The 25,728-nt window shown below is 36.2% G+C and overlaps 1 protein-coding gene across 1 annotated transcript; it reads left to right on the top strand.

The window, feature by feature from the left end:
* Positions 1-5,196: 5,196 nt before the first annotated feature.
* Positions 5,197-25,360, top strand: LOC133332154 (uncharacterized). Its single transcript, XM_061540532.1, has 13 exons — positions 5,197-5,757; positions 5,831-7,119; positions 7,205-7,703; positions 7,749-8,949; positions 9,243-9,555; positions 9,627-9,770; positions 9,840-10,074; positions 12,084-12,973; positions 15,335-15,871; positions 15,938-16,225; positions 22,782-23,135; positions 24,181-24,801; positions 25,355-25,360. Exons 1-13 carry the CDS (start codon positions 5,232-5,234, stop codon positions 25,358-25,360), a joined length of 6,903 nt encoding a protein of 2,300 aa, XP_061396516.1. The 5' UTR covers positions 5,197-5,231.
* Positions 25,361-25,728: the final 368 nt, after the last annotated feature.

Raw genomic sequence — 25,728 nt, 5'->3', positions numbered from 1 at the left:
TTTGGTCTCGAGGATTTTTTAACATATCAATATAGCTGAATTACTGAAAAATTAATTTATAACTGAAAATAAATTTAAGCTTTAAAAATTCAGCTTGCTGAATTGTCATAAAATCTCAAATAAACATATATTTTGCTATATTTATTTGATCCCATGGATTTTTGGACATATTAATATAGCTGAATTACTAAAAAATTAATTTAAATATGAAAATAAATGTATCCGTTAAAAATTCAGCTTGATGGATTGTCATAAAATCACAAATAAACAAATATTCTGCTATATTTATTTGATCTCATGGATATTTGAACATATTCATATAGCTGAATTACTGAAAAATTTATTTGAATGTGAAAATAATTGTATGCATTAAAAATTCAGCTTGCTGAATTGTCATAAAATTCTAAATAACTATTAGGCTATTTTTATTTGGCCTCAGGGATTTTTAAAATATTAATGTAGCTGAATTACTGAAAAATTAATTTGAGCTTGCTGAATTGCCATAAAAATCCAAATTAACAAATATTAAGCTATTTCTATTTCACTCAGGGGTTTTTTTTCAATATAAATATAGCTGAATTACTGAAACATTAAATTGAATCTGAAAATCAATGTATGCCTTCAAAATTTAGCTAGCGCTGAATTGTCATAAAATTCCAAATAAACAAATATTAACCTATTTTTATTTGATCTCATGGCCTTTTGGACTTATTAATGTAGCTGAAAAATTATTTTGAATCTAAAAATAAATTTAACCTTTAAAAATTCAGCCTGTTCAATTTATGTGATCTCAAGGATTTTTTAAAATATAAATATAGCTGAGTTACAGAAAAATTAAATTGTATCTGAAAATAAATGTATGCGTTAAAAATTCAGCTTGCTTTGCAGAAAAAATCAAAAAAAAATCAGAAAACAAATATTATTATATTATTCTATTTAATAAAAAATGTTTTGTATTGTATTTCTGCATGAAAAAATTTCATCGTTACTTCAAAAACATATTATGTCATCCGACCTTGAGAACGCGTAGAGTTCTGATAACAAATTTGGAACAAAACAATGTAAGATAGATAACTTGTTTTATAGACATAATGTCTGGTAAATTCCACATTATATGAATACTTTTATGAACAAATCAATGTGTGTTGTTTGTTTTTGCGACAATTAAAATTAACGTTATATGATCTTAATTGAAAATATTAATTGAAATAAATTTAATTGGGTTAACATTTTTTTTAATTTTTATTTCAATAAACGTATCTTATATAAACTTATAAACACCCTAATATTTTTTTTACTATTGCTTTTGTTCCTTCTTCCACTCCTTCAAAAGTTATACCGATACTCATTAAATACCTCTCCTCAATTGGTTAAAATCTCACTCTCCGTGTTCCGTTTATTAAGCTCGTTTTGTCTTGCTCTGCTCTCCATGTATTTTTTGATGTGGAGAGCCAGAGAGGCAGAGTCAATCGAAGAAACAGAAATTCAACGAACGTCAAAATATTCCTGCCACAGCACAACACGGCCAGCTAGCTAGTCAGTGTTCATTGGTCTCGAACACTCATTGGCGGCGGCGGCTCACTATACTACACTCGGCATTGTGGTGTGTAGCTGCTGCTGCCACCCAGTCAGACATACCTTTGCCTGCCTTCCACTGCTGACTGCTGGTACAGTTTACAAAAACAAAAACACTTTCAGAGAAACAACAAAAACAATATTGACAGAAGTAGAAAAAAACGCGACTCATGACGAACATAAATAACAAAAAGATAACTAACAAGGTTTTTCGTGCTGTTTTTTTTTACAGAAAAACAGAAAATTTAGAAATGTGTAATACTTTGTTTTGGAAAAATTTTCAAAATAATTAGAGAACAAAAATTAAAAAGTGTTTTTTTGAGAAAATCTCTGGAATCGTTGTTAGATGGGGTTCTTCGTTTCAATCCCTTTCAGTAACAATGCCTGGCATTTGTTAGAAATTTTCCAATATGTGTATTGGGTTTTTTCAAAACGTTTTTTTTTGTTTTGGTGTGTTGTATTTTGCTTTGAGACTGAAGAGATATCATAAACTTGGTATGTGCCTGGCTGCCTGCCTGTCCCCCTTTCAAAATACAATCCAGCAGAAGGGGGTGCCCTCTCACACTTCACTTCTCTCTGTTTGCTTGATTAAATCGACAAACCTTACATACATCGACAAATTGTGTCTTATACAAATACAAACAAACAAATCAAACCAGTCGTCGTCGTGTAGCAGCTAGCCAGCCAGCCATCCCAGTCAACAACTGATGAAAACGTTGGTGAAGATGAAGAAGAAGAAGAAATGTTAAAGAAGGGTACGGGCGGGGGGAAGCTATAACAATAAGAGGGGAATATAGTCATGATGTAGTAGACAAAAACAACAACAACAAAGATATATATTTAGTCATACTTTGCGCGCTTTTTTCACTTGTTATGGTATTGGTGTGGCTAAGATTTGTATATGTGCCACCGCTGCTATTTTCGCCTCACCTCCCTCCCTTTTGATTGACGACGTTTTGCCAGTCTTCCTTCCTGTTGTCTTTTTGTTGTAAAAATATATTTGTATTTCTCTCTCTCTCCCGTGATCTTTTTCTCTTCATTTTTGTTTAATTAAGTTCATTGGTATGTACGGTTGTTATATTTTGTTGTTGTTTTTTTTTCCTGTTGTTTTTTTTTCTTGTTGTTTTTTTTTCTTGTTGTTTTTTTTTCCTGTTGTTTTTTTTCTTGTTGTTTTTTTCTTGTTGTCTTGTGTTTATTATATTTTTACATGTACTTGGTGGTCTCCTTTATTTTATTTTTTATAAAAATCATCACAATTTGTCCTCTACTTGTTGTTTTTAAGAAGAAACTATTAAACAGTTTATAGTTCCACGCACCACCTATATGTATGTTTCCTATAACACATGCATTGTTCTGTTCGGCCCAACCCCACCCACTCTTGCAATATTTTCCATTCAACTGATACATATAATAATGATTCCACTATTTTTCTCCGGTTTATTCGTTTACTTCTAGATTCCACTATTAGCAATTTAAAATCCCGACGAATCATGAACACAATTGTACACATTTACTTAATTACATATTATTTTTGATAGAAAAAACACAGTTCGTCTTTTTTATGTCATAATGTGGTGATGGTTGGCTTCATTATAATTTTTCTGTGTATTACCTGTGCTCACTCCCACATATCAATCACACACTCTCTCCGTCCCTCACTTGTGCTGAGTCTGCAAGATTAGTTTTGATGTGTCTAGTTATTATATGCGATTTGTAAAACGTTTAGAAAAACAAATATCGTTCATTTTTCTCTTCTTTTTCTTTATTATTTATGTTAATTTGAAGTCTTTTTCCATATTTTTTTAATTTATAATTTTTTTATATTTACTAATTTATTTTAATCACAATTAAGACTTTGATTTGCTTTATTTTTCACTGCACTGCATTTGTTTCCTTCGTGTAGGGTTCTATAGGGAGATTTACTTACCTCCCTTGCATATGGCAGATATAGAATGACAGCGATAGAGGAGTGGGTGCAAAAAACAAGGCCAAATTTGTTGGAAAACTATTAGTAAATTACATTTTTCCTTCGAAAAACTTTAGTATGTTATAACAATTGTGTAATTTAATTAATTTATTGGTATTCGTTTGCAATAGAGTTTGCTTGCATGCAGCCCACAAGTAACATTGTATTTGACTTGTAGGTATCTAAAGGCAGATAATTGCCTTGTGTGTGCTTAACAGATGGTGTGGTATTGTTTTCAAGAAAAAAATGAATTTATTTTATTAAATAAAATATTGTGAAATAATACAGATAGATTAGAGAAATTATGAAATAATGAGGAATTTTCCGATTTTAAAGGAAAAAGATTGAAAGAAATGCATTTATTGTGGCCAATGTTAATTGTGCGCCTGCAAATGAGTGCTTTCAATTGCTAGTCAGCAGCCGTCCCACATGGAGCCCTTTGGTCCATTGTTTTCATACTGGATACTCGAAATGGTAAAAATTAGATGGACAGTGATGTTTAAATTTAAAATTTTCAGAAAGAAAATCTGAAGGGGCTAATTGATGAGAGGCAATTTTAAATTTGCATTATATATAATAAAAAAACTCTACTCTATAATTTAACCTATATAACACAATCTGCAGATATTTCAGAATGTCCCCTGCCTACATAACACATATAAGTGGTTATTATAGGAGGTCATTATTATCACTATTATCCCAATAATGTTTCTATAATATAAATTCATGTCTTTGAACTCAATAGGACGACATTGAAATATGGTATTAGAATATCCCCAAAGTAATTTTATATATGAACCAAGGGTCTTCCGTTGGGCCATTTAGAATGCCTTTTTACTTACAGCTAAAATAAGTTCATTAAAGGAGGGTTCTGATGTCTTACACTTTATTCTAATTTAATATATAATATATTTTTTTGTAAACTCCAATTCTAATCATTTTTTCTCTTTCTTTCATTTTAGTGTCATCAAGGAATCATTCCTTTCTTCTAAAAAACATCAAGGTATCATCAGCAGATAACAACGACAACAACATCATCATTGAAAACAAAGAAAAAACTCAACATTTGATTGTGAATTTTGAAAAAGAAAGAGACCGCCGAACACAAAATTCGTTCGTCATCATCTTAGTCTAAACTGATATTTGCCAAAATAAAAAAATCGTTTAAAACTACACTATTAAAAAGTGTAAAATGCATAAAAATCCAATGAGAAGACGACGTAATTATAATTTACACAAATTGAAAGTCTACCAGCAGCAGCATCAGCATCATCATCAAGAAGAAGAACAACAGCAACAACTAATTGTAGAAGAGACGACGTTGTTCCAAGTGATTCGAATTAAATTTGATAAAGGATACAAGCGATAGAGAAGAAGACAAGTGAAAAAATAAAACTAATTTGGAAAAAAAAAATTGTAATTCTAAGATATTCAAAATTGCAGAGTCAAAAAATCCCCCTCCAATTAGAAAAAGACCAAAACAAACAGTCACATAAAAAAAAGTATCCATCCAGTTGTCAATAAATAAAAACACATCATCCATCGTTGTTGCAAGCCTCACCGACTCTCGGATCTGCAGCAGCAACGTTAAACTAAACTTACGTTAAACTAACAGACTTTTTGTTGTTGTCGAAAGTAGAAATACCCCACCAGGGGTTTAAATAAATCTACAAAAGTGAAACCCTTAAAAATGATGAAACGTACTCGTGAAGAAGTACAGTATGGTGCACGGCCGGGTCCCGGTGGTGTAGGTGGTAGTGGCGGCGGGGGAGGAGGAGGTGGTGTTGGCGGCGGCGGAGGTATTACAGCTGTTGGTAATGTTGTTACCGGTGGTGCGGCCAGTGTTACCACCATTGGTACCGTCGTACCCGGCTCACATGGTACCGCTGGCGCTACAGCATTAACCGTTGGCTTGGGCACCGCCACTATACCAGCCGGTTCAATTGCTCATCATCGTATTTTAACACCTCAGCATGGTGGTGGTGGACAGACCATAACCTATTTACCCTCCAATACACCGGTAACGGCGACAAATTTAAAAACAATTGCTGATAGTAGCGGTGGAAGTGGCGATACAACCACAACGGTAACTGGTGGTTTAGTAGGAGGTGGACGTATAACACAAATTGGTGGTAATGCTGTGGTATCAACTGGTGGTGGTGGTAGTGGCGCTGGTAATACCGTTGTCCAGCAGCAAACTGTACAATATTCAACTTGTAAGTATTTACCTTCTTTATATATATTTTACAAATATCCATCCACTAACGATTTGTTTCTTTTTTTTTCTAGCCTATAATGTATCTTCCATACCAACTGGTGGTACACTCAAAACCGGACCAGATGGTGCGGTACAAATTCATGTAACGGGTGGTGGCGGCGGCGGTGTTACTGCTGGCGGAGCCGTTCCCATTGTTGCCAATACCCCCACAGTACCACCACAACAAACAAATTCGGTGCGGCAACGCACCATTAGTGGCACCACCCAGAGCAGCAACATCTCATCATCGTCCCAGACAATGGTGCAACAACAACAAACATCGGCGCAAAGTAGTAGCGGCGCACAAATTACAACTGGCGGTGGCGGTCCACCACCATCTTCGGCAGCACCACCACCACAGCCCGGACAACCGGGTGCACCACCACGCCTCAAAGTTGAAGATGCCCTCAGCTATTTGGATCAAGTTAAATACCAATATGCCGATCAGCCACAAATCTATAATAATTTCCTCGACATCATGAAAGAATTCAAATCGCATTGCATCGATACGCCTGGAGTTATACAAAGGGTATCAACGCTCTTCAAGGGCCACACGGAGTTGATCTATGGCTTTAATATGTTTCTGCCACCGGGCTATAAAATCGAAATACATTCGGATGAGTTGGGCTGTTCAGTGCCGGTGGTATCGATGCCATCACCGCCCGGCTCCGCACCGGGAAGCGGTACCACAGTGCATGCTATGTCCGGTACCGCCATGACTATTGGGCATAAAATCACAAGCAATGCTTCCTCTGGACCGTCAGTACATCAAATGCAAACGGCGGCCACAGCTGGAGCCAGCGGCGGAGCAGTTAATCTGATGACCCACGGCGGTACATCTCTGTCACAGACAACAATACATGCCTTACAGCCACCATCAGCGGCGGCCCAACAGTCACCAAATCCCGCAGGTGGACACACGCCAACACATGTTCCGCCACATGCCAGTGCCTCACCGGCACCGGCTCAGGTGACTGTGGCATCGGTGGTCAATGCCACCGGAGGAGCACCACCATCGAATATGCCACAAAATTATTCACGAGATCGTGATCGAGGCAGCGTAACAATGTCGGCAGCTAATTTGCCACCTTCGGCAGCAGCAGCACCTGGTGGTGGCATGGTTGTTGGTGGTCCGCCCACACCAAATTCGGTAAACGATTTAAGTCCACAAACGGCGGCCGCTGGAGGTCATCACAATCTGCATCATATATCACAGGCTCATCAATCGATGATGATGGGTGAAACGGCACCAGCACCGGGAGCAGCACCGCAACAACCAGTCGAATTCAATCATGCCATAACATATGTTAATAAAATAAAGGTAGGTTTTTTAATAAAAAAATATATTTATTTTTTATAGTTATTGAAATTATTTTATCATTATTAATGTCTCTCTCTCATTACAGAATCGTTTCCAAAATCAACCCGAAAAGTACAAAAAATTCCTCGAAATTTTGCACACCTATCAGAAGGAGCAGAAAGTCATTAAAGAAGGTGCAACGGGTGTTAATCAGGGCAAAACCTTAACGGAACAAGAAGTCTATACCCAAGTGGCGAAACTTTTTGGCCAGGATGAAGATTTGTTGCGTGAGTTTGGACAATTTTTACCCGATGCCACAAATCATCAGGCCCAACAGTATATGACCAAATCGCATAACGATCATAAACGGGCCACAACAACAGCAGCGGCATTAAGCGGTGGTGCTCATATAACAATGTCACCGGCTGGTGGTGCTGGCGGAGTTATACCAGCTGCCGGTTCACCGCTACATTTGGGTAGTGGTGCCACCATATCACAAATAAGTACAACGGCGCATGCAGCCGCCTTGGCTGCGGTCAATACCAGTGTTAGCCTAAAGCCTACGCCATACAACAATTCCCAACAAAATCATGTGATTAGCAGTGGTGCTGGTGGTGTGGGTCGAGGAAATGATGCCGGGATACCACCAGGCAGTGTGGTGGGTTCCGGTGGCCCGGCTGATATTCTCTACGAAAAAGATTATCGCGGCAATGTCCATGTGAATGTCCATCATCCGGGTGGTGGCGGCGCCCACCATTTACCGGGCAATGCAGCATCTTGTAATATTCGAGGATCCTACGATTCCAAAGATTCACATCGTAGCAATCACCATGCCTCCGTTGTGACAGGATCACAGAAATATCTCTCGCACCATCATCATGGCCACAATCAAGCCGGACAAGCGTCGGCAAATATGGGTGGTGGTGGTGGCAATGTCCATAACATGGGCAACATGAGCAGTAATGTCTCGAAGAAATCACCTAGCTATGGCGGTTTACCCTCCGGCATGCCACCAGGCAGTGGCGGTATGCCACCACATCTGCAGGGCAGCGGCTCAACAAATGTTTCCAGTCTAAATTATGCCCCCTCACCAGGCGGCGGCAATACCTATCACAATCAAATGGCCCATACACCTGGCTCTCGCCGGCATGCTGATGATATGAGCAGCGGTGGTGTGGGTGGAGGCTCGGGTGTGCCGCCCACCAAACGACACAAGCCCATATGCCGGGACATTTCATTTTCGGAGGCGTCGCGCAAGTGCAGCATTCAGGATGCCGCCTTCTTCGACAAGGTCCGAAAGTCGTTGCGAAATCCCGAAGTATATGACAACTTTTTGCGCTGCCTCACCCTCTACACCCAAGAAATTGTTTCGAAGACTGAACTTTTAACATTAGTTACACCGTTCCTTAGCAAATTTCCCGATCTGATTCGTTGGTTTACGGACTTTTTGGGACCGCCTGTGTCACAGGTGACCGGATCGAATTGTGGCCTCACCGGCAGTAGCCATTCCGAAGGTATTCCTCTACAAGCTGCACAACGTCACGGTGGCGGCGGCGGTGCTGTCAATAGTAATTCGGCGGGATCGCATGGCGGTGCCAGTGGCCTCAACGAACGTCAAAATAATCTGCAAAATACCGATCATCATCAGGAGATCGATTTGTCGTCGTGTAAACGTTTGGGTGCCTCCTATTGTGCCCTGCCACAATCAACAATACCGAAAAAATGTTCCGGACGTACGCCGCTCTGTCGTGAAGTGCTCAACGATAAATGGGTATCGTTTCCGACGTGGGCCAGTGAGGATTCGACATTTGTGACATCGCGTAAAACGCAATTTGAGGAGACAATATACAGGTTTGTGCTGATTTTTGTTTTCCATTTTTTTCTAATTAATTTTTAATAGAAAAAAAATATATTTTTTTATAGAATTCCGGATGATTTTTTTTTATAGAAAAAAATTCATTCATTAAAAAAATTTTTTTTATTAAACAAAATTTTTTTATTAAAAAAAAATATTTTTTTATTAAAAAAAATTTTTTTAATATAATTTTTTTTTATTAAAAAAAAAAAAATATTATTCATTATTATTATGATTATTATAATTTTCGTTTTAAAAAATCATTAAAACAAAAAATTCTAAATGAAAGGAATATTCACAGAACTGAGGATGAACGCTTCGAATTGGATGTGGTCATCGAGACGAACAGTGCAACAATACGTGTCTTGGAGGGTGTACAAAAGAAAATGTCCCGCATGTCACCCGAGGATTTGGCACGCTATCATTTGGACGATTATTTGGGCGGTACATCGCAGACGATACACCAGAGGGCCATATATCGAATATATGGTGAGAAGGCCGGTGAAATAATACAAGGCTTGAAAAAGAATCCCTCAGTGGCGGTGCCCATTGTGCTGAAACGTTTAAAGGTCAAAGAGGAGGAATGGAGAAAAGCTCAGAAGGTAAAATTATTTTTCAATTTTTATTTGTTTATGGAAATTAATGTTGTATACATTTTTTTGTTTACTTACAGAGTTTCAATATACAATGGCGTGAACAAAACGAAAAGTATTATTTGAAATCTTTGGATCATCAATCCATCAACTTTAAACCCAATGACATGAAGGCTCTACGTTCGAAAAGTCTTTTCAATGAAATTGAAACGCTTTACGATGAGGTAACAAAAATATATACAATTATTTTTTTTGGAATTAATTAATTAATGTTTTTATTATTTGTTCTTTAGCGCCATGATCAAGAAGATGAAAACGGTGAACCAATAACGGGGCCACATTTAATCTTGCCCTATAAGGACAAAACCATTTTGGATGATGCCGCCAATTTACTGATACACCATGTCAAACGTCAAACGGGCATACAAAAACAGGAGAAAACAAAAATCAAACATATTCTGCGTCAGTTTGTGCCCGATTTATTCTTCTCCACCCGACAGCCCTTGAGTGATGATGAACGCGAAGATGGTAAGTATTGGCAAAAAAATTAAATATTTCATTTTGTTTCTTCTTCTTTTTTTTTTTTCTTTTTTTTTTTTTTTTTTTTTTTTTTTTTTTGAGTTATTTTCATATACAAAATTTTAAACTAACATATATGAATATGGGTGTGTGAAAGAGCATAACATGTACAGTCGAATTCGGATAAGCAATGGCCGGTTTATCGAAAAAATCGAAAAATGTCGGATGCGTCTTCTATATATAGAAAACATGTCAAATTTTTCTTTTTTATATAGAAAACCTGTCAGATGTGAATTCAATATATAGATGACCTGTGAGATGCTTCTTCGATAAATATATGTCCAGTGCCTCATCGAAATATTGGTTGTAGACCCCATGCTTATTTTTGTATCAAATCCATTTCAGACAATTTGGAGTTGTGAGTTGTGGACCAAACATAGGAACCTAGAAGACCTGTCAAAGGGGTCCCATATATGGAAAGCTTGTCAGACATGTTTTTTTATCAAAAGAGGACCAGCAGGGTTTTTTTAGATATAGAGGACCTGTCGGAGGTATACAAAAGCTATATCAGAGATATATACACTTTGAAACGGTGTCTCATCGAAATATTGGTTTTAGACCCCATGCTCCTTTGGATCAAATCCGTTTCAGACAATTTGGAGTTGTGAGTACCGCCTGGCTAGTACGCACCACAATAACTCTCGAAAGGGAGTAACCGCTGATTTCATACAATATTTCTTCCATACTTAGTTTAAGTTCGAAGGTAGGGAATATCGGTCCACTCCTTCTGATGGTAAACATTTTACTGACATTTTTATATATCATACGAACGGAATGATTCATTTTGAACCAAACTTTGTACAACTTATTATCATTACCAAGCCTAGATGAAATCCAAAGATAGGAACCGTTGGTCCACTCCTTCAAAATTTTCTATATTTTTATTCACTCCTTCTGGTACCTCCCCCACAAAGGGTCAAAAATTTCGATATTTATGAATCCAATACCAGTCGAATGATGAAATGTCCGATTTGAACCAAACTTTGCTCAATCTAATATAATTACGAAGTCTATATCAATTCTGAAGAAAAAATTTTCAATATTTATAAATCCAATACCAGGCGAATGAAATGTTCGATTTGAACCGACTTGGCTCAATCTAATATCATTATCAAGCCCATAACAAGTCCGACTATGGGACCCATTGGTCCACTTCTTCTGAGGGTATATATCTGTCGGCAACACTGACTGACACTTTTTTTTGACGAGACATACAATTTTCTCTTACACACCACCCATTATTGTTTTTTTAATTTTTAATATTAGTCTAAATATGTAGTTAATTATATGATAAATAATACGTTAATGTTCTTGTTAGTAATTTAGTGTTTTTTCTTTTTGTTTTTGTTCTTTTTTTATTATGTTTTCCAAAACAAAACAAAAAAAACATCACCACCAACACCATCATTTCCCGCTTATCCTTAAACAAAACAAACAACAAAATTTTCAAAAAAAAACTTGGATTTGTTGTATGGCTGTGCGCTGCTTCTATTCTATTGTTTTATTGTTAAAATGTGTATGCAAAAACATCAACAACACACTCATACACCTACAAAAAAATCTTCGTTGGCGTTCCTATAAAATTTTGATTTTTTGTTGTTGTTTATAACCCTCTGTGCAAACCTCCTACAACACTACTACAACAACAACAATTGCTGCTGTTGCTGCGTATACTCTGTGTGCCGTGCCGCGCATATGACATTTTCCTGACCTATATTCGTTTGAATTGTGTGCATGCATGCCTGCCGCCCGTCCGATTGCCTGCCTACTCGCCACCTATATTTGTCTCTCTCTCTTTCTATATCTCTCTTCATACTATCCGGTCATGTTGTTCTCTTTATCGTTTCGTTTTTTATTTTTGTTTGCTCTCTTCGATATGTATATCTTTTCGGTTTGTTTTCCCCATACCCGCCCCTTTGTCTCTCTCTGGGCTTTGTTTTTTCTTTTATCTCTCAAAGTATTCCCGTTTTTAATAGATGATAACGACAAAATGGACGTTGATTCAACAACAACAACGCCCGCTTCTTGCAAACAAGAGACAAAAAATAAATCCGGGAATGTAACAACATCAGCATCATCATCGACAATAAACTCCTGCTCTTCAAGCTCTGGTTCACCGTCGTCCGGCGCCGCTGGCGTCTCCTCCACCTCGTCAACTGCAGCTGCAACGACGTCCACGACGACAACAACAACATCGTCCAGTTTACAACAGCCGCAGCCTGCCATTAAAACCGAAACCGAAGCAATGGATACTAAAGAAAATCTGGTACCAGCTTCAACGCCAAGTGTAATAAATAATGCATCAACAACAGCAGCTGGGGATACCACAACCACCAGTTCTTCCTTTACATCATCCTCATCATCTGCGGCGACGTCATCAACAGCAACAACAATTGCCAGCAATGATAAAAATCCCGAGTCTAAAGGTGGTGGTGGCGGTGATACCTCCAAAGAATCATCATCAAACACTGCCACAACTGATATCGCCACGACTGGTGGTGGTGTTTCCCCTTCAACAGCAGCAGCATCCTCCGAGTTAAGTACAAACCCAGCAAATTGTGATTCCAAAGCAAATGTCGCCGAAACATCATCATCGACAGCAGTTGCAACAGTGCCGCCAACATCGTCGACCAGCGTATCAACAATAACAACAACGTCTGCTGCAGCGGCGGTCACCACATCAGCAGCAACCACGACGCCGCCAATGACAACAAATGCTGCCACTGCATCGACAACAACGTCACTGGTATCCGTTGATGGCATTAAAACCGAAATCAAACAAGAAGATGAAGAAATGCCGCCTTCCACAGATATTCCCGTACCACCGCATGCAATTAGTAAACATTTGGTAAGTTGTTGTAAATCGAGATTAATTTGTAAGGCTATTTTATAGGGAACAGCTCTTTGTAAAAGTCCATCGAACAATAGGAGAAATCTCTCGTAGGTTACCTTTAGCTTCATAACGAATGGAGAAGAAGGCTGTTAGTAGTCTGAGCACAATCACGAGGACAATGATGACTGGGAATTTTGATCACTCAACGCCCTCTAAGGGAGATCTCTGAGTTTTGGCCAAGGTAGAGTCGAAAGACATCCAGAAAGGCTGCTAAAACACAACCTCTCTTCGAGCACAAATAAACAAACATGAAAATCCGCCTACCAACTGAATTTCCAAAACCCAAATCTAAGGTTATGACAACTAGAGGACCTTCCAGAAAGGTCATATTTTTACTGAAGAGAGACCATCCTGATAGGTTTTTTTCTTCCACGAAACGTCCTCAATTTATAGATGATTTTCCGGAATGATATTCTATCAATAGAGAATCTAACTGAAAGATCTAGGCTCTCTTCGAAAAGTATTGTATATATAGATAATATTTCGGAAATATCTTCTATAGCAGATCTGCCTCTATCGGTCATGTCTTCTATTTACAGAGAGCCTGTGTATATAGGTCAATCATCAATAGGTCCATGCTATTGGTCCATGTAAGTACATTCATCAATAGGGGACCTACCACACCGGTCTTCTATCCATAGAGGACCTTGTCGTCTGGTCTTTTATTTGTATAGAGGGTCTACTTATCTATAGAAAATCTCTTTTCGAATAATATTTTATATATAGATAAAAATTCTTTGAAGCTTAAGCTACTACAGCTTGACCGATCCTCTATGTATAGATGAACAATCAGGTAGGGTAGTCGATAGGTCACTTATCTATAGATGGCCTTCCAGCCCGATCTTCAATGTATAGAGTAACTTCTGGTAATGTGGACCATGCGTCAAATGTGGACCACCCCCCCCATATCTAAGAAAATGCTTGAAACGATTTTGTAAAATAATCGAACATTTTGTTTTTCTCGAATATAAAGAGGTTATGTGGTTTTCTTGTTTTCTTTAACAAAAATACACGTTTATCTGTAATTACAATCGGTTATTTTTAAATTTTTATTCGTTTTTGAAGCCGATAATTATTTTTAAATAAAAATATTCAATGTCGGGTAATGTGGACCACTATAAAAAAGTGGGACATTTTCATGAGGACGAGCTCGAAACAAGGACACATTTAATATGCGAGGAGGTATTCTATCCTCTGAAAACTCGATATCCGAAATTATAGGTGCCTCGGTTGGATAATGAAGCAAGGAACTTCAAAATGCCGCAAATGTGGTGGTAACCTTAAATGGGGGCTATTCCAAAACATGGACCCATATATTTTTGCATTCATTGTTACCCAAGAGTGCAATAAATTGATATTTATCACAATTAATCCATAACCTACCTTTCACTTACTGATCCTCATTACCCACACATACTGGTCCACATTACCCGCCAAGTTATTTTTATTTGCAGTTTAGAGTTTTTTGAAATATAATGCAATAACATTTTTATGGACAAATATATAATTTTTGACCTGGAATATAATTAGCCAACAAATCTACCATGTTGTGAAAACATTTTGTTTTTATTTTTTACCTTTGTTACGCCCACAATATAAAAAAAGAAAATGGTGGTCCACATTACCCGAAGTTACTCTAGAGGTCCTCTATCGGTCAGGTCTCTCTATCTATGGAGAGCCTGTAGATAGGTCAATACTCAGTAGGGGATCTACCACACCGGTCCATAGAGGACGGACGTTGTTGCCTGGCATTTTATTTGTATATGTTTTTTATTTATAGAGGATCTACTTATCTATAGAAAACCTTTATTCGATTAATATTCTATGTATAGATAAAAATCTTTGAAACCCATTCTACTATAGCTAGACCGATCTCTATGTATAGATGAAAAATCAGGTAGGGTAGTCGACAGGTCACTCATCTATAGAGGACCTTCCATTCAAGTCTTCTATGTACAGAGGAATTACCAGACAGTTCTTCTAGATAAGGAGGGCCTACCTGACATTTCTCCTATACATATTGTGATCCTCCAGACACGTCTCCTACATATGTGTTAGGTGAAATATTCCTATCACATTTCGGACTTTTCCTTGATTAAGAGCTTCCCCAATATGCTTTGGGAATAAGTTGTGATTTAACGTTTTAGGTGCCCATCTGTATCTCTCTCAATGTTATCAGTTTTTTTGTATTTATATTTTGGCTTCTCAATTTTGCCGCTCAAAAATGTTCAACATATCAGTCCATGTCGTTGCCATAACCTCAAATAATTTTACGTTATTTAATTTTTTTTCTTCTTCCTTTTTCCCCCTCGTTAGGATGAAGCCTATACCCTCTTCTTTGCCAACAACAATTGGTATTTATTCTTTCGCCTGCACGCTATACTCTGTGAACGTTTACGCACCATGTACGAACGTGCACAAATTATCGCTGCCGAAGAGGAAAAATACAAACAAAATCGTCGTGAAAATATCGCACAAGCCTTAAGACTGAAACCGAAATCGGAGGTGGCAGTCGAAGACTACTATCCAACGTTCCTGGATATGTTGAAAAATGTGCTCGATGGCAATATGGATTCGAATACATTCGAGGATCAAATGCGTGAAATGTTCGGTATACATGCGTACATATCATTCACCCTCGACAAGGTGGTGTCGAATGCGGTGCGTCAATTGCAGAATTGTGTTACCGAACGCATTGCACTGGACTGTGTGGAATTGTTTCATCATGAACAGAAGAAGGGCGGCGCCGGTGGCCTATGTCGCAATGCCAACAAGGCGTTTAATGCCGAAATGCACTATCAACGCAAGGCCGAGGAGATTCTGCACGAGGAGAACTGCTTTAAAATCTATATTGTAAGTTGGAACAAATTATTTTTTCGTTCTGTAACTAAATTATCTGTTTGCCTTTGCTTTTTTTAGTACAAAATTGATTGCCGTGTTACCATTGAATTGCTGGACACGGACAGTGATGATGTAACGACGGAACGTGAAAAGCCTGTAAATAAAGTTAAATCGTGGTCGAAATATGTGGATCGCCTAACAAATCCAACATCGGCAAATAACACAAATGCCAACAATTCGCCAAATTCATCCAACAACAATAACAACAGCAATAACAACAATAATTCATCATCAAACTTAGGAGATGCGAGCAACAATCTAACAAACAACGAAATAAAAACCGAGCGATGGGATGAAGATGGTTTGGTAAGTTTATAATTAACTTTCTTTTCTAAATTATATAGTATATGATGTAGACAGATCGATATCTGAGGTACAGATTTGGATATAAAAATATATACATATGTGCATTACAAATTATTATAAGCATTAAGAAGAAATATTTTTTTAAATTATAATTATAACTAATTATGATAGCAAATAATAATAATGACAATTTAGTTAGAACTATTCGGAAAATGTATATTTTTGAAGTTAATCTGAACGAACTCGAGAAAACCCTGTCTGAAACCCATTAAATTTATAGAGAAGACTTGGGGAAATGTCTTTTTCTACATATGTATATAAGCAATCTCTTCGTAACCACTTTAACTTCAGTCCGATATTATGTATATTGGGAATGTCTCTCTGAATCGTATTATATATAGATAACTTCTCTGGAACCTCTTCAATCTATACATGACTTCTCAGAAAGGTTTCCAGAGGGGTTTCCAGTCATTATTCTATACAGGCTATTTTAGTTATAAATGACCTACCAGACACGTCTTCTATATATAAAATACATAATTTACTTAAGGAGGGTATAGAAGGACTTACATATTTAGATAGGGTTTCTGAAGATAAGGATGTCTTCTGCAGTTAAAACTCTGGGGGCGAATTTAATTACTCCAGCTATTTGAAAGTTGTTGTTGTAGTAGCAGCCCTTTTGTTGCTTATACACAATTGACGGAGGAATTGTTGTTGTAGTAGCATCCTATTGCTTGTACATAATAGGCTGAGTTGGCAGACGTTGGCCGAGTAATACTCGGGCCGTTTCGGATCGTAGACCTCTCTGTGGTGAAAACGATGGACGGAGGAGTGGGTGACATACGTTGGTCGATTAAGACTCGAGACTTTTCGGATGGTGATGGGTTCGCTGAAGTCGTCGCGTTTATATTATTGTGAGGCAGGTTCATCGGGTGTTTTTCACACTCCCTTGCCTAGACTTGGCAGGCCTCTAGGCACACAATACCTTAACCAGCCGTACTAGAAAAGTGGGGAGATTTCCCTTTGTGGAGATCTTTGACAGGAGTAATTTTTATAACATCAGCCATATGGCTAATGATGAGGGTATATACACTTTGACACGATGAAAATGTGCCTCATCAAAATATTGGTGTTTTAGACCCCATGTTCCTTTGGACCAAATCCGTTTCAGAAAATTTGGAGTCGATTTACAGATGTCCGCCTGTCTGTCAGACTGGCTGGTGCGCACGATAACTCTCGAAGGGAATAACCGATTTAATTCAATCTTTGCACATCTTAATATTTCTTCCAAACTTAGTTTAAGTTCGTAGATGGGGATTATCGGTACACTCCTTCTGGTACCTCCCCCACAAAATGGTCTAAATTCTGCTACAAATTTATTAATGGAGCCTCCCCCACAGAGGGTCAACATTTTCAATATTTATAAATCCAATATCAGGCGAATATGGAATGTCTGATTTGAACCATACTTTGCACAACCTATTACCCATACGAAGTCTAGATTAAGTCCGAAGATGAGACCCATTGGTCATCTCCTTCTGGTACCTCCCCCACAATGGGTCAAACTTTTTAATATTTATGAATCCAATATCAGCCTAACATAACCTTGTACAACTTATTATCTTTACCAACCCAATATCAAGTCTGAAGATGGGACCCAGTAGTACACTCCTTCCGGTACCTCAATATGAGACGAGATTTCTTACCCAATTGACAGGGTTTTTTTTTTAATGTTGGGTTTTTATTCGTTAGCAAATCTCCAAATTGTTAATTATTCGTCTGCATATGGTTAAAGATGTACCCCAAAAATGTTCAGTAATTTTGGTGAATTTGGACAGATCTCTCTACCAAATTAGATGTAATTTAATATTTGGGGTTCTGATTGCGGTTCACCTTCAAGCTATAGCTTCCTCCAATCTGAACACCTCAATTTTTGAGGATTTTTGCCATACTTTCCAAATGATGAATTCTGTAAATTATGTTCTTTTGTATTGTGATTGGGTAGGTAATTCAACTAACAACACCGGTTATCGGTGTTTTGAGTATTAATATCTTTTGCAACTAAATCGATGGAATATTGTTGGTTCACCATTGGGTATAGTCCCCATATAGAGGCAACACACAATTCTTTGGTATATTGAATATTGTAGTCAAACATTTCACCAAAACGGACGGAGTTATAGTTTTATATTTTTGTTGGTTGGTCGGTCAAAATTCAAAATTTCATTAAAAAAATTTCACTCGTGCTTTGCTAAGTTTCGGTTTTCAAAATGCGTATGTGTGTATGTATATGTGTAAATTATAAAATGTTCAATATATTTCTCCATTTCCTTGGGAACGATCAAATTGGCCAACTTTAAATATTATTATTATGACAAAAACTGGTCAAGTGTGTGTATTTTTTGTATCCATATCTGTGTAACAGAATAACGATGACGACAAAGCAACAACAAAATCGTGTCGTCGTTTTGAACTACTCGGCGATTATAAGTACTTGTGTTTTTGTTCTGTATTTCAATCTTCATTTAAATTGGGAATGTTGTAATTTTTTTAGTTCCTTTTGAGCTTTTTTCTTCTTCTCGTATACCTTTTGTTATCATCATGTTTGTTTTGTTGTTTGTTTTCTTACTGCACAAAATATGCAATAGATTTTTTTAGTTAGACTCTTTTTTTAATTTCCTTTCAAAAATAAAAATAACGAATGCTTCAAATCTTGTACTTCTTCTCCTGCTTATAGAATATTTCTTAGTTTTGTTGTTGTAAGAACCACTGTTTTTATAATTCTTGAATAGATCAAGAAAAAAATCCCAATACCAAAAATCACTAATTAATGCTTTTTATGCATTTTTTTCTCTAATATTTTTTTCTTTTTTCGATTCTTTCTCTCCGTACCAGGTCAGACCCAAGGCTTAAATTAATAAAAGAAAAAAAGAAAAGAAACAAGCAAAAATTAAAGTAAAAGTACATGAAAAACAAAAGCAAAAAAAAAACTAACAAACCAAGAACAAGAAAAAAATACACTGTAAAAAAATTACACTAAAAACCTCTCCCCTCTCTAAAAAACCACATCTCCATGGCTTGTGAGTGATGATGGTGTAGGGAGGAGGGAAGAAGAATAAAGCCTCTCCCTCTCCAAACAACCACATCTCCTACACGGCTTGTGATGATGATGGTGTGCTGTATGGGGGAGAGTAGAAGAATATCACGAAAAAAATGATATATCCGAGATTGAAGCAATTATAGAATTTTGACTTGCAAAAAAACACGCTCGCTCAAAAGCAATGGCAAAACCAATCATGTGCTAAAAAACCAAAATAAACAACACCCACAAAAATTGCAACCTACTATCTATAAATATCAATAACAACCACCGCCAACCACTACCACCACCAACCAACACCACCATCCATTCATCCATCACCACCACCTAAATCACCATCATCATCCTATCACCACAATTCACCTCTAACCTCAACACCCACCCACCACCACATCCTTTATTGTATTGTGTATAGTTTTTTCCGCCTTTTTGACCCCCGACTCCCACTAAGAATGTGTTTTAATATTGTATTGTATTGTTTTTTTTTAACAAAATAACAATAACACGAAAATATATATCCGATTTTATATATAAAAAATAACTTATAATTAATTGTAATTATTATTCTTATATTAGTATTGCTGTAAAGCTTTGTTTTCATTTCGTAAACACGTAAATAAGCCCAATCATTACACTAATAAAAAATCGAATCATAGATATAGTGAAAAATCAAGTCTCGTCTTGTTATACATATTTTTTTCTAAAGAAAAAGAAACACATAACCTATAAAGTAATTTTTTCGTAGTAATATTTGTAAATAGTTTATTTTTTTATTAGTTTCTCTTACCAATAATTATTATGATGATTAACCATTATAAAATAATTCAATCAAACTCAGATATATTTTTCTAAATTAAGATGAGAAAAGTAAAAAATTATGCCACTCTCATTTTTTTTCTAAATAAATTGTATAAAACAAACACACACAAAAACTATTGACTAATAAAAAAATACAAGTTTTAAACGAAATGATGATTATGAAAAAACAAAAACACAAGTTAATTTTTTTAAAGCGAAAAACAAAACAAAAATAAATGAACAGAGTTAATTTACACATATACAAACAAAACAAACTAAAAATTTTATTTTTTGGATTTGTCTCGTCGCAATGGGGTTATTTAGAGTTTTTGCCTAAGGGTTTAGGGTTTCAAAATGTACTATAAGAAAAAAGTCGACTACATAAAGGTAAGTGGAAGAAGTAAAAAAGAAGGGGGAGTATTTTTTTGGAGGCCAATGGAATATGATCCGATTTTCAGCATCATAAAATGCTTCTTACAATAACACTACCAACCAAACCTGAGTCTGGTTAGAGCAAATGGCCCCGTTTTATTTTTACTGCAAAGGAAAAAGAAGAGGGATAGGGGTTTAGGGGTTTGAGGTTAGGTTTGATAGCTAGACTGTAAATGAAGATGGAATATATATCGCTGAAAAAAGTAAGCGAGTCATCAATCTCTCGTATTTACTAAAACGGTCGACATTTTCTGTCTGACTTCTGTGAGGGAAGTCATAATGATTTGAGGTTCGGTTTGATAAGAGTCCAAATGAAGATGGGGCTTAAGTTGAGTTTAGGGGCTCTTCTCCGATCTCGTCTCCCTGATCACGAATATATATGACATTCATTCATGGGGGAAATCCATATTTCCCGAGATATGGACCTCTGACATTCGGGAATTCATTTATATTTCAGAAAAATCCGAGATGATCCGAAAACTCAACTTGTTCGGAAGATGGGATCTACAAATAAAATCAGAGAGTCACGGTCGACATCTTCTCCTGCAAGGCATTCGATATCTTCTCCTATACATCTTCGCATAAACGAGATAGTAACAGTTTGATAACACTCAAAACGAAGATGGAATCTATATCGAAGAAAACATCTGAGCGTAACGGTCGACATCTTCTCTCCTGCAAGGCATTGGACATCCATCCATCCTATTCATATCTGTCTGGCAGGGAGTATCCGGCTTCGTAATATTTCTTTCAAACTTAGTTCAAGTTTGGAAATGGGTGAAAATATCGGTCCACTCCTGGGTGGTACCTTCCACACACAAAATAGTAACAATTTTGCTTAAAATTAATTTTATAATATCCGGTTTTAACTAAAATGTTTGCACAACCTTACATTTTTACCAAGCCCCCCCTGTATATTGTTGGAAGGGTGGGACTTTACGGCGCATTCCTTCTAGTATGTCCCCACAAAGGGTTAACATTTTGAAAGTTTGTTACTTTAATACTAAGCGAATGAATGGATTGTCTAATTTGACCTAAACTTTATACATCGTAATACTTTTTTCAAACTTAGGTGATGACAGAAGACGACAGAAGTGGACCGAAGGGTCACTCCTTCTGGTAGCTTCCTCACAAAGTATCAAAATTTTGAAAATTTGTTAATTCAATACTAAGGGAATGTCCTATGTCCTATTTGACCAAAACGTAATACTTTTTCCAAATCATGTCCAAAGATGGAACCCATCGATCGGTCCACTCTTTCTGGTACCTCCCCCTACAAAAGGTCAAAATCTTAATCATTTGTTAATACAATATCAAGCGAATGCAATGCTCGATTTAAACCAAACTTTATAAATTGTTATACTAGGTTAAGTCTGATATGGATCCACTCCTTCTGCTCGTACCTTCTCCACAAATTGTCAAAAAATTTAAATTTTACTAATCCAATTTTACATTTACATACATTGCACATCATAATATTTTCACCTTGGGCGAGATCAAGTCCGTATATGAGACCTATCGGTCCACTCTTTCTGTCTGGTATCTCCTCCAAAAATGTGTCAACATTTTGAAAATGTTCTAATTCAATAGCAAACGAATGGGGAATGTCCGATTTGATCCAAACTTGGTAGCAAATCTTAATAATTTTACCTTTGGTCAGATCATGTCCGAAAATTATGGTATCCATCGAACCACTTCTTCTGGTACCTCCTCCACCAAATTGTCAAAATTTGTAAGTCCATGCTGACAAGTAAAGGGAAATATGCTGATGTCTGTACTATTAATTTACTCCTGTTAAGGATCAAGTGTGAAGATCGAAACGTTCCTGACTCTATAAGTCACTTATATTGCGCTTTCTTCTATTACAATTCGATATTATTATTTAGTCAGAAAAGAAGGTATTGAACATTTTTTTTAACTTTGGCAAAAAAACTATTTGTTAGGGTTTTTATTTTTTATTGATTCAAATTCCAAATTTTCTTTTATTATGTTTTTTTTTTAATTTAATATATTTGAATAAAATTATGACCTGGTACGCTTATTTGCCTGCCTGTCTATACACCATTTTATTATATTATTTTTTATTATATTTTCATATTATCTTCTTCCTTTTTTTCTAATAATTTCTTCTGTATTTTTTTATTGTATCCCTTTTTTATAAGGTGTTTTTTTAGGTATAAATTTAAATATTCATATTATTTTCTTCTTCTTCTTTCTCCTCTCCAGGACATGCATGCTGCTCCACGAAAACCCAGATTTTTGAAACGTAATAAACTTTTGGCCTATTTGAAAGCTAATCATTTGATGAATGTGCCACCAACTGCTGCTATACCAACACCTCCTGCATCTTCAGAAAATACTGCAGCAGCTACCTCCACCACCAATGATTTAAATAGTTTTTGGAATAAACAACGATCGGCGGCGGCGCCAGAACGTCTGGGCAATTTACGCCTGCCAAGTGAGAAATATTTCATTAACGATCGCGACGAGATCAAATTAAATGCATCCGGCCGTCAAGTTTTTGTCATCAATAAGAATCTCAAATTTTTCAAATTGGATTCTGTGCGAAAGGCAAAAATGGTGAGTTATCTTTTTAATTAAAATGGTGCACCATAGGGTCTTTGGTGCACCATTTACATAAAACTTTCGATTTGCACGAAATTTGGCATAGCGCAATGAATTGAGTCTGAAATTGTGTGTTTTAAGTTTCGTGAAAATCGGTTCAGATTTAGACATAGCTCCCATATATATTTTCGTCCGATTTATCTTTTGATTTGCACGAAATTTCGCATAGCATACTGAATTGAGTCTAGTTTCATGAAAATCGGTTCAGATTTAGATATAGCTGCCATATATAATTTCGTCCGACTTAGTGTAAATAGTGTACCAAAGCCGATATATATCTTTCGAAATTCGGCATAGCATACTGAATTGAGTCTAGAATAATATGTGTTAAGTTTCGTGAAAATCGGTTCAGATTTAGATATATCTTCCATATATTTTTTCGTCCGATTTTTAGCAAATGGTGCACCAGAGGATCAAATTTAGACCGATTGGCACAAAATTTTGCACAGCGTACTGAAGTTAGGTAAGCCTAAGATGTGCCAAGTTTTATTAAAATCGATTCACATTTAGATATATCTCCCATATATTTTTTCGTCCGATTTTTAGCAAATGTTGCTCCAGAGAGTTATATTTAGGCCGATTGACACAAAATTTAGCACAACGCTTTGAAGTTAGGATAGCCTAATGTGTGCCAAGTTTTTTAAATCGGTTCAGATTTAGATATAGCTTCCATATATATTTTCGTACCATTTTTAGAGTGTCGAGTTTAGGCCAATTGATACGATAGGCTTAGAGGGTACAAGTTTACCTGGTTATTGAACGTAGGGTTAAGTTGGTTCACATATAGGGACAGATCACATTTTTAATTAGCCAATTTCATGTCAATGATCCTTCAAAAATGCGGAGTCTGTTAGGATGCATCTCTTGAATATAGCCAAAGTGGTAAAGGGTATCATGAAAGTCGGCCCCGTCCGACTTTCATACTTTCCTTAATATTTTTTTATCTACAATTTTGTATTTTATTGTTTTTTTTTCATCTCCTCTTCCTCTTTATTTACAGTGTCATATGCGTGTAACCCAATCGAAATATAAACGTTTCCAGCAATTTGCTCAAAAATGGCTAACCGCCAATGTTAGCAATGACCAGCAGCAGCAATGCAACGAATGGCTAATGGGCAATCCAAATAATGGTGGCGGTAACAACACTACTTCCAATAACAACAACAACAATTTTTCAATACCCAAAACCCTATTGATAATACAAAATGATTTAAAGAAGACACCCTATCATCCATATCATCGTTATAAGGTGTTGAATGTAACAACGGCGGCGGGCACAACAGCCGGTAGTCTTGCGGCGGCAGTGGCTGCCATAACCAGTTCAGCCTCGTTTAATACAACAATAACAAATGCGAATGTAACAACAACAACAACTGGTAGTGGCGTGGTGGGTGGTATGAATTTAACAACCTTGGCAAATGTTACGGCCCTAAGTGTGGGTGCAACAACATCGTCATCCTCTTCAGCAACAGGCGGCAATGTGGTCACCTCATCCTCATCCCCGGCTCCCATTTTATTATCAGCCACAAATTACAATACTAACGTAGTAGATGGTATAATACAATCCACCAGCAGCAGCAGCTCTGTAACGGCGGCAACCCAGGACCAGCCAGCCCCCCAAGTAAGACCTTTGGAAAGTTAGAATTAAATTGACACAAATCTTTCTAAATTGGGGTTTTTTTAAATAATTTAGAACGCCTCTCTTCTCATGCTCGCCGTGTTGCATTTTCAATTTTGTTTTCATTAAATTAAATTTCAAAAAATAATAATATGAACACTAAAAATGGCAACTTCAATAAAAACCCCCCTAATTTGCCATTACTAATAAAAAACAAATTTATATTATTATTAAATCTTTATTTTGATTGATAATTTGATTTAATATTAATTGATTGATTTATTCAATTCCCCCTAGCTATGAACATAACCTAATTTTGTATTAGGTTTTTTCTAATTTTTTTTTCGCTGTAAAAAGTCGTTAATAAATACATAATTATAAATAAGAAATGTTTTTATATTCTTCTTGGCGGTGAAATAAGAAAAATATTAAAAATTTTTCAATTTGTTTTCATTTTGATTTTGAGTTTTATTTTTTTCCTAATATGATGCATTCACATTAATTATTTAAATTGGATTTACACTCTTCATCCTTTCCCCCTTTTTTTAAATTTTAGAACTAAATTTTGCTTGTAAACAACAATTTAAACATATAATATATATCATACCATGTGCGTGCGTCGTGCATATGTATATATATGTATGTATTTACATTTACTATTTAAAATATGTTCCAATTTGCTCTTTTTTGTAATATTAATAATAATAATATTTTTAGAAATTAAGGCTAGTTACTACATATAACTGTAATAGTTTTTAAAAATATATATATATAATGAAATCATAATCAATACAACAACAAAACCCCCAACCACTGCAGAATAAAATATAAGAACAGGAAACAAAAAACAAAATTAAGAACATCTATAAGAAAAAAATATAATTTTAAGTTTTTAAACAAATGGTTGGTTTTATTAAAACAAAAAAAATA

The sequence above is a fragment of the Musca vetustissima genome, unplaced genomic scaffold (genome assembly GCF_032173495.1).
Source record: "Musca vetustissima isolate MV318-11 ecotype Yass unplaced genomic scaffold, APGP_CSIRO_Mvet_v1 utg5251, whole genome shotgun sequence".
NCBI lineage: Eukaryota > Metazoa > Arthropoda > Insecta > Diptera > Muscidae > Musca > Musca vetustissima.
This window is presented reverse-complemented; position numbering and strand designations above follow the sequence as displayed.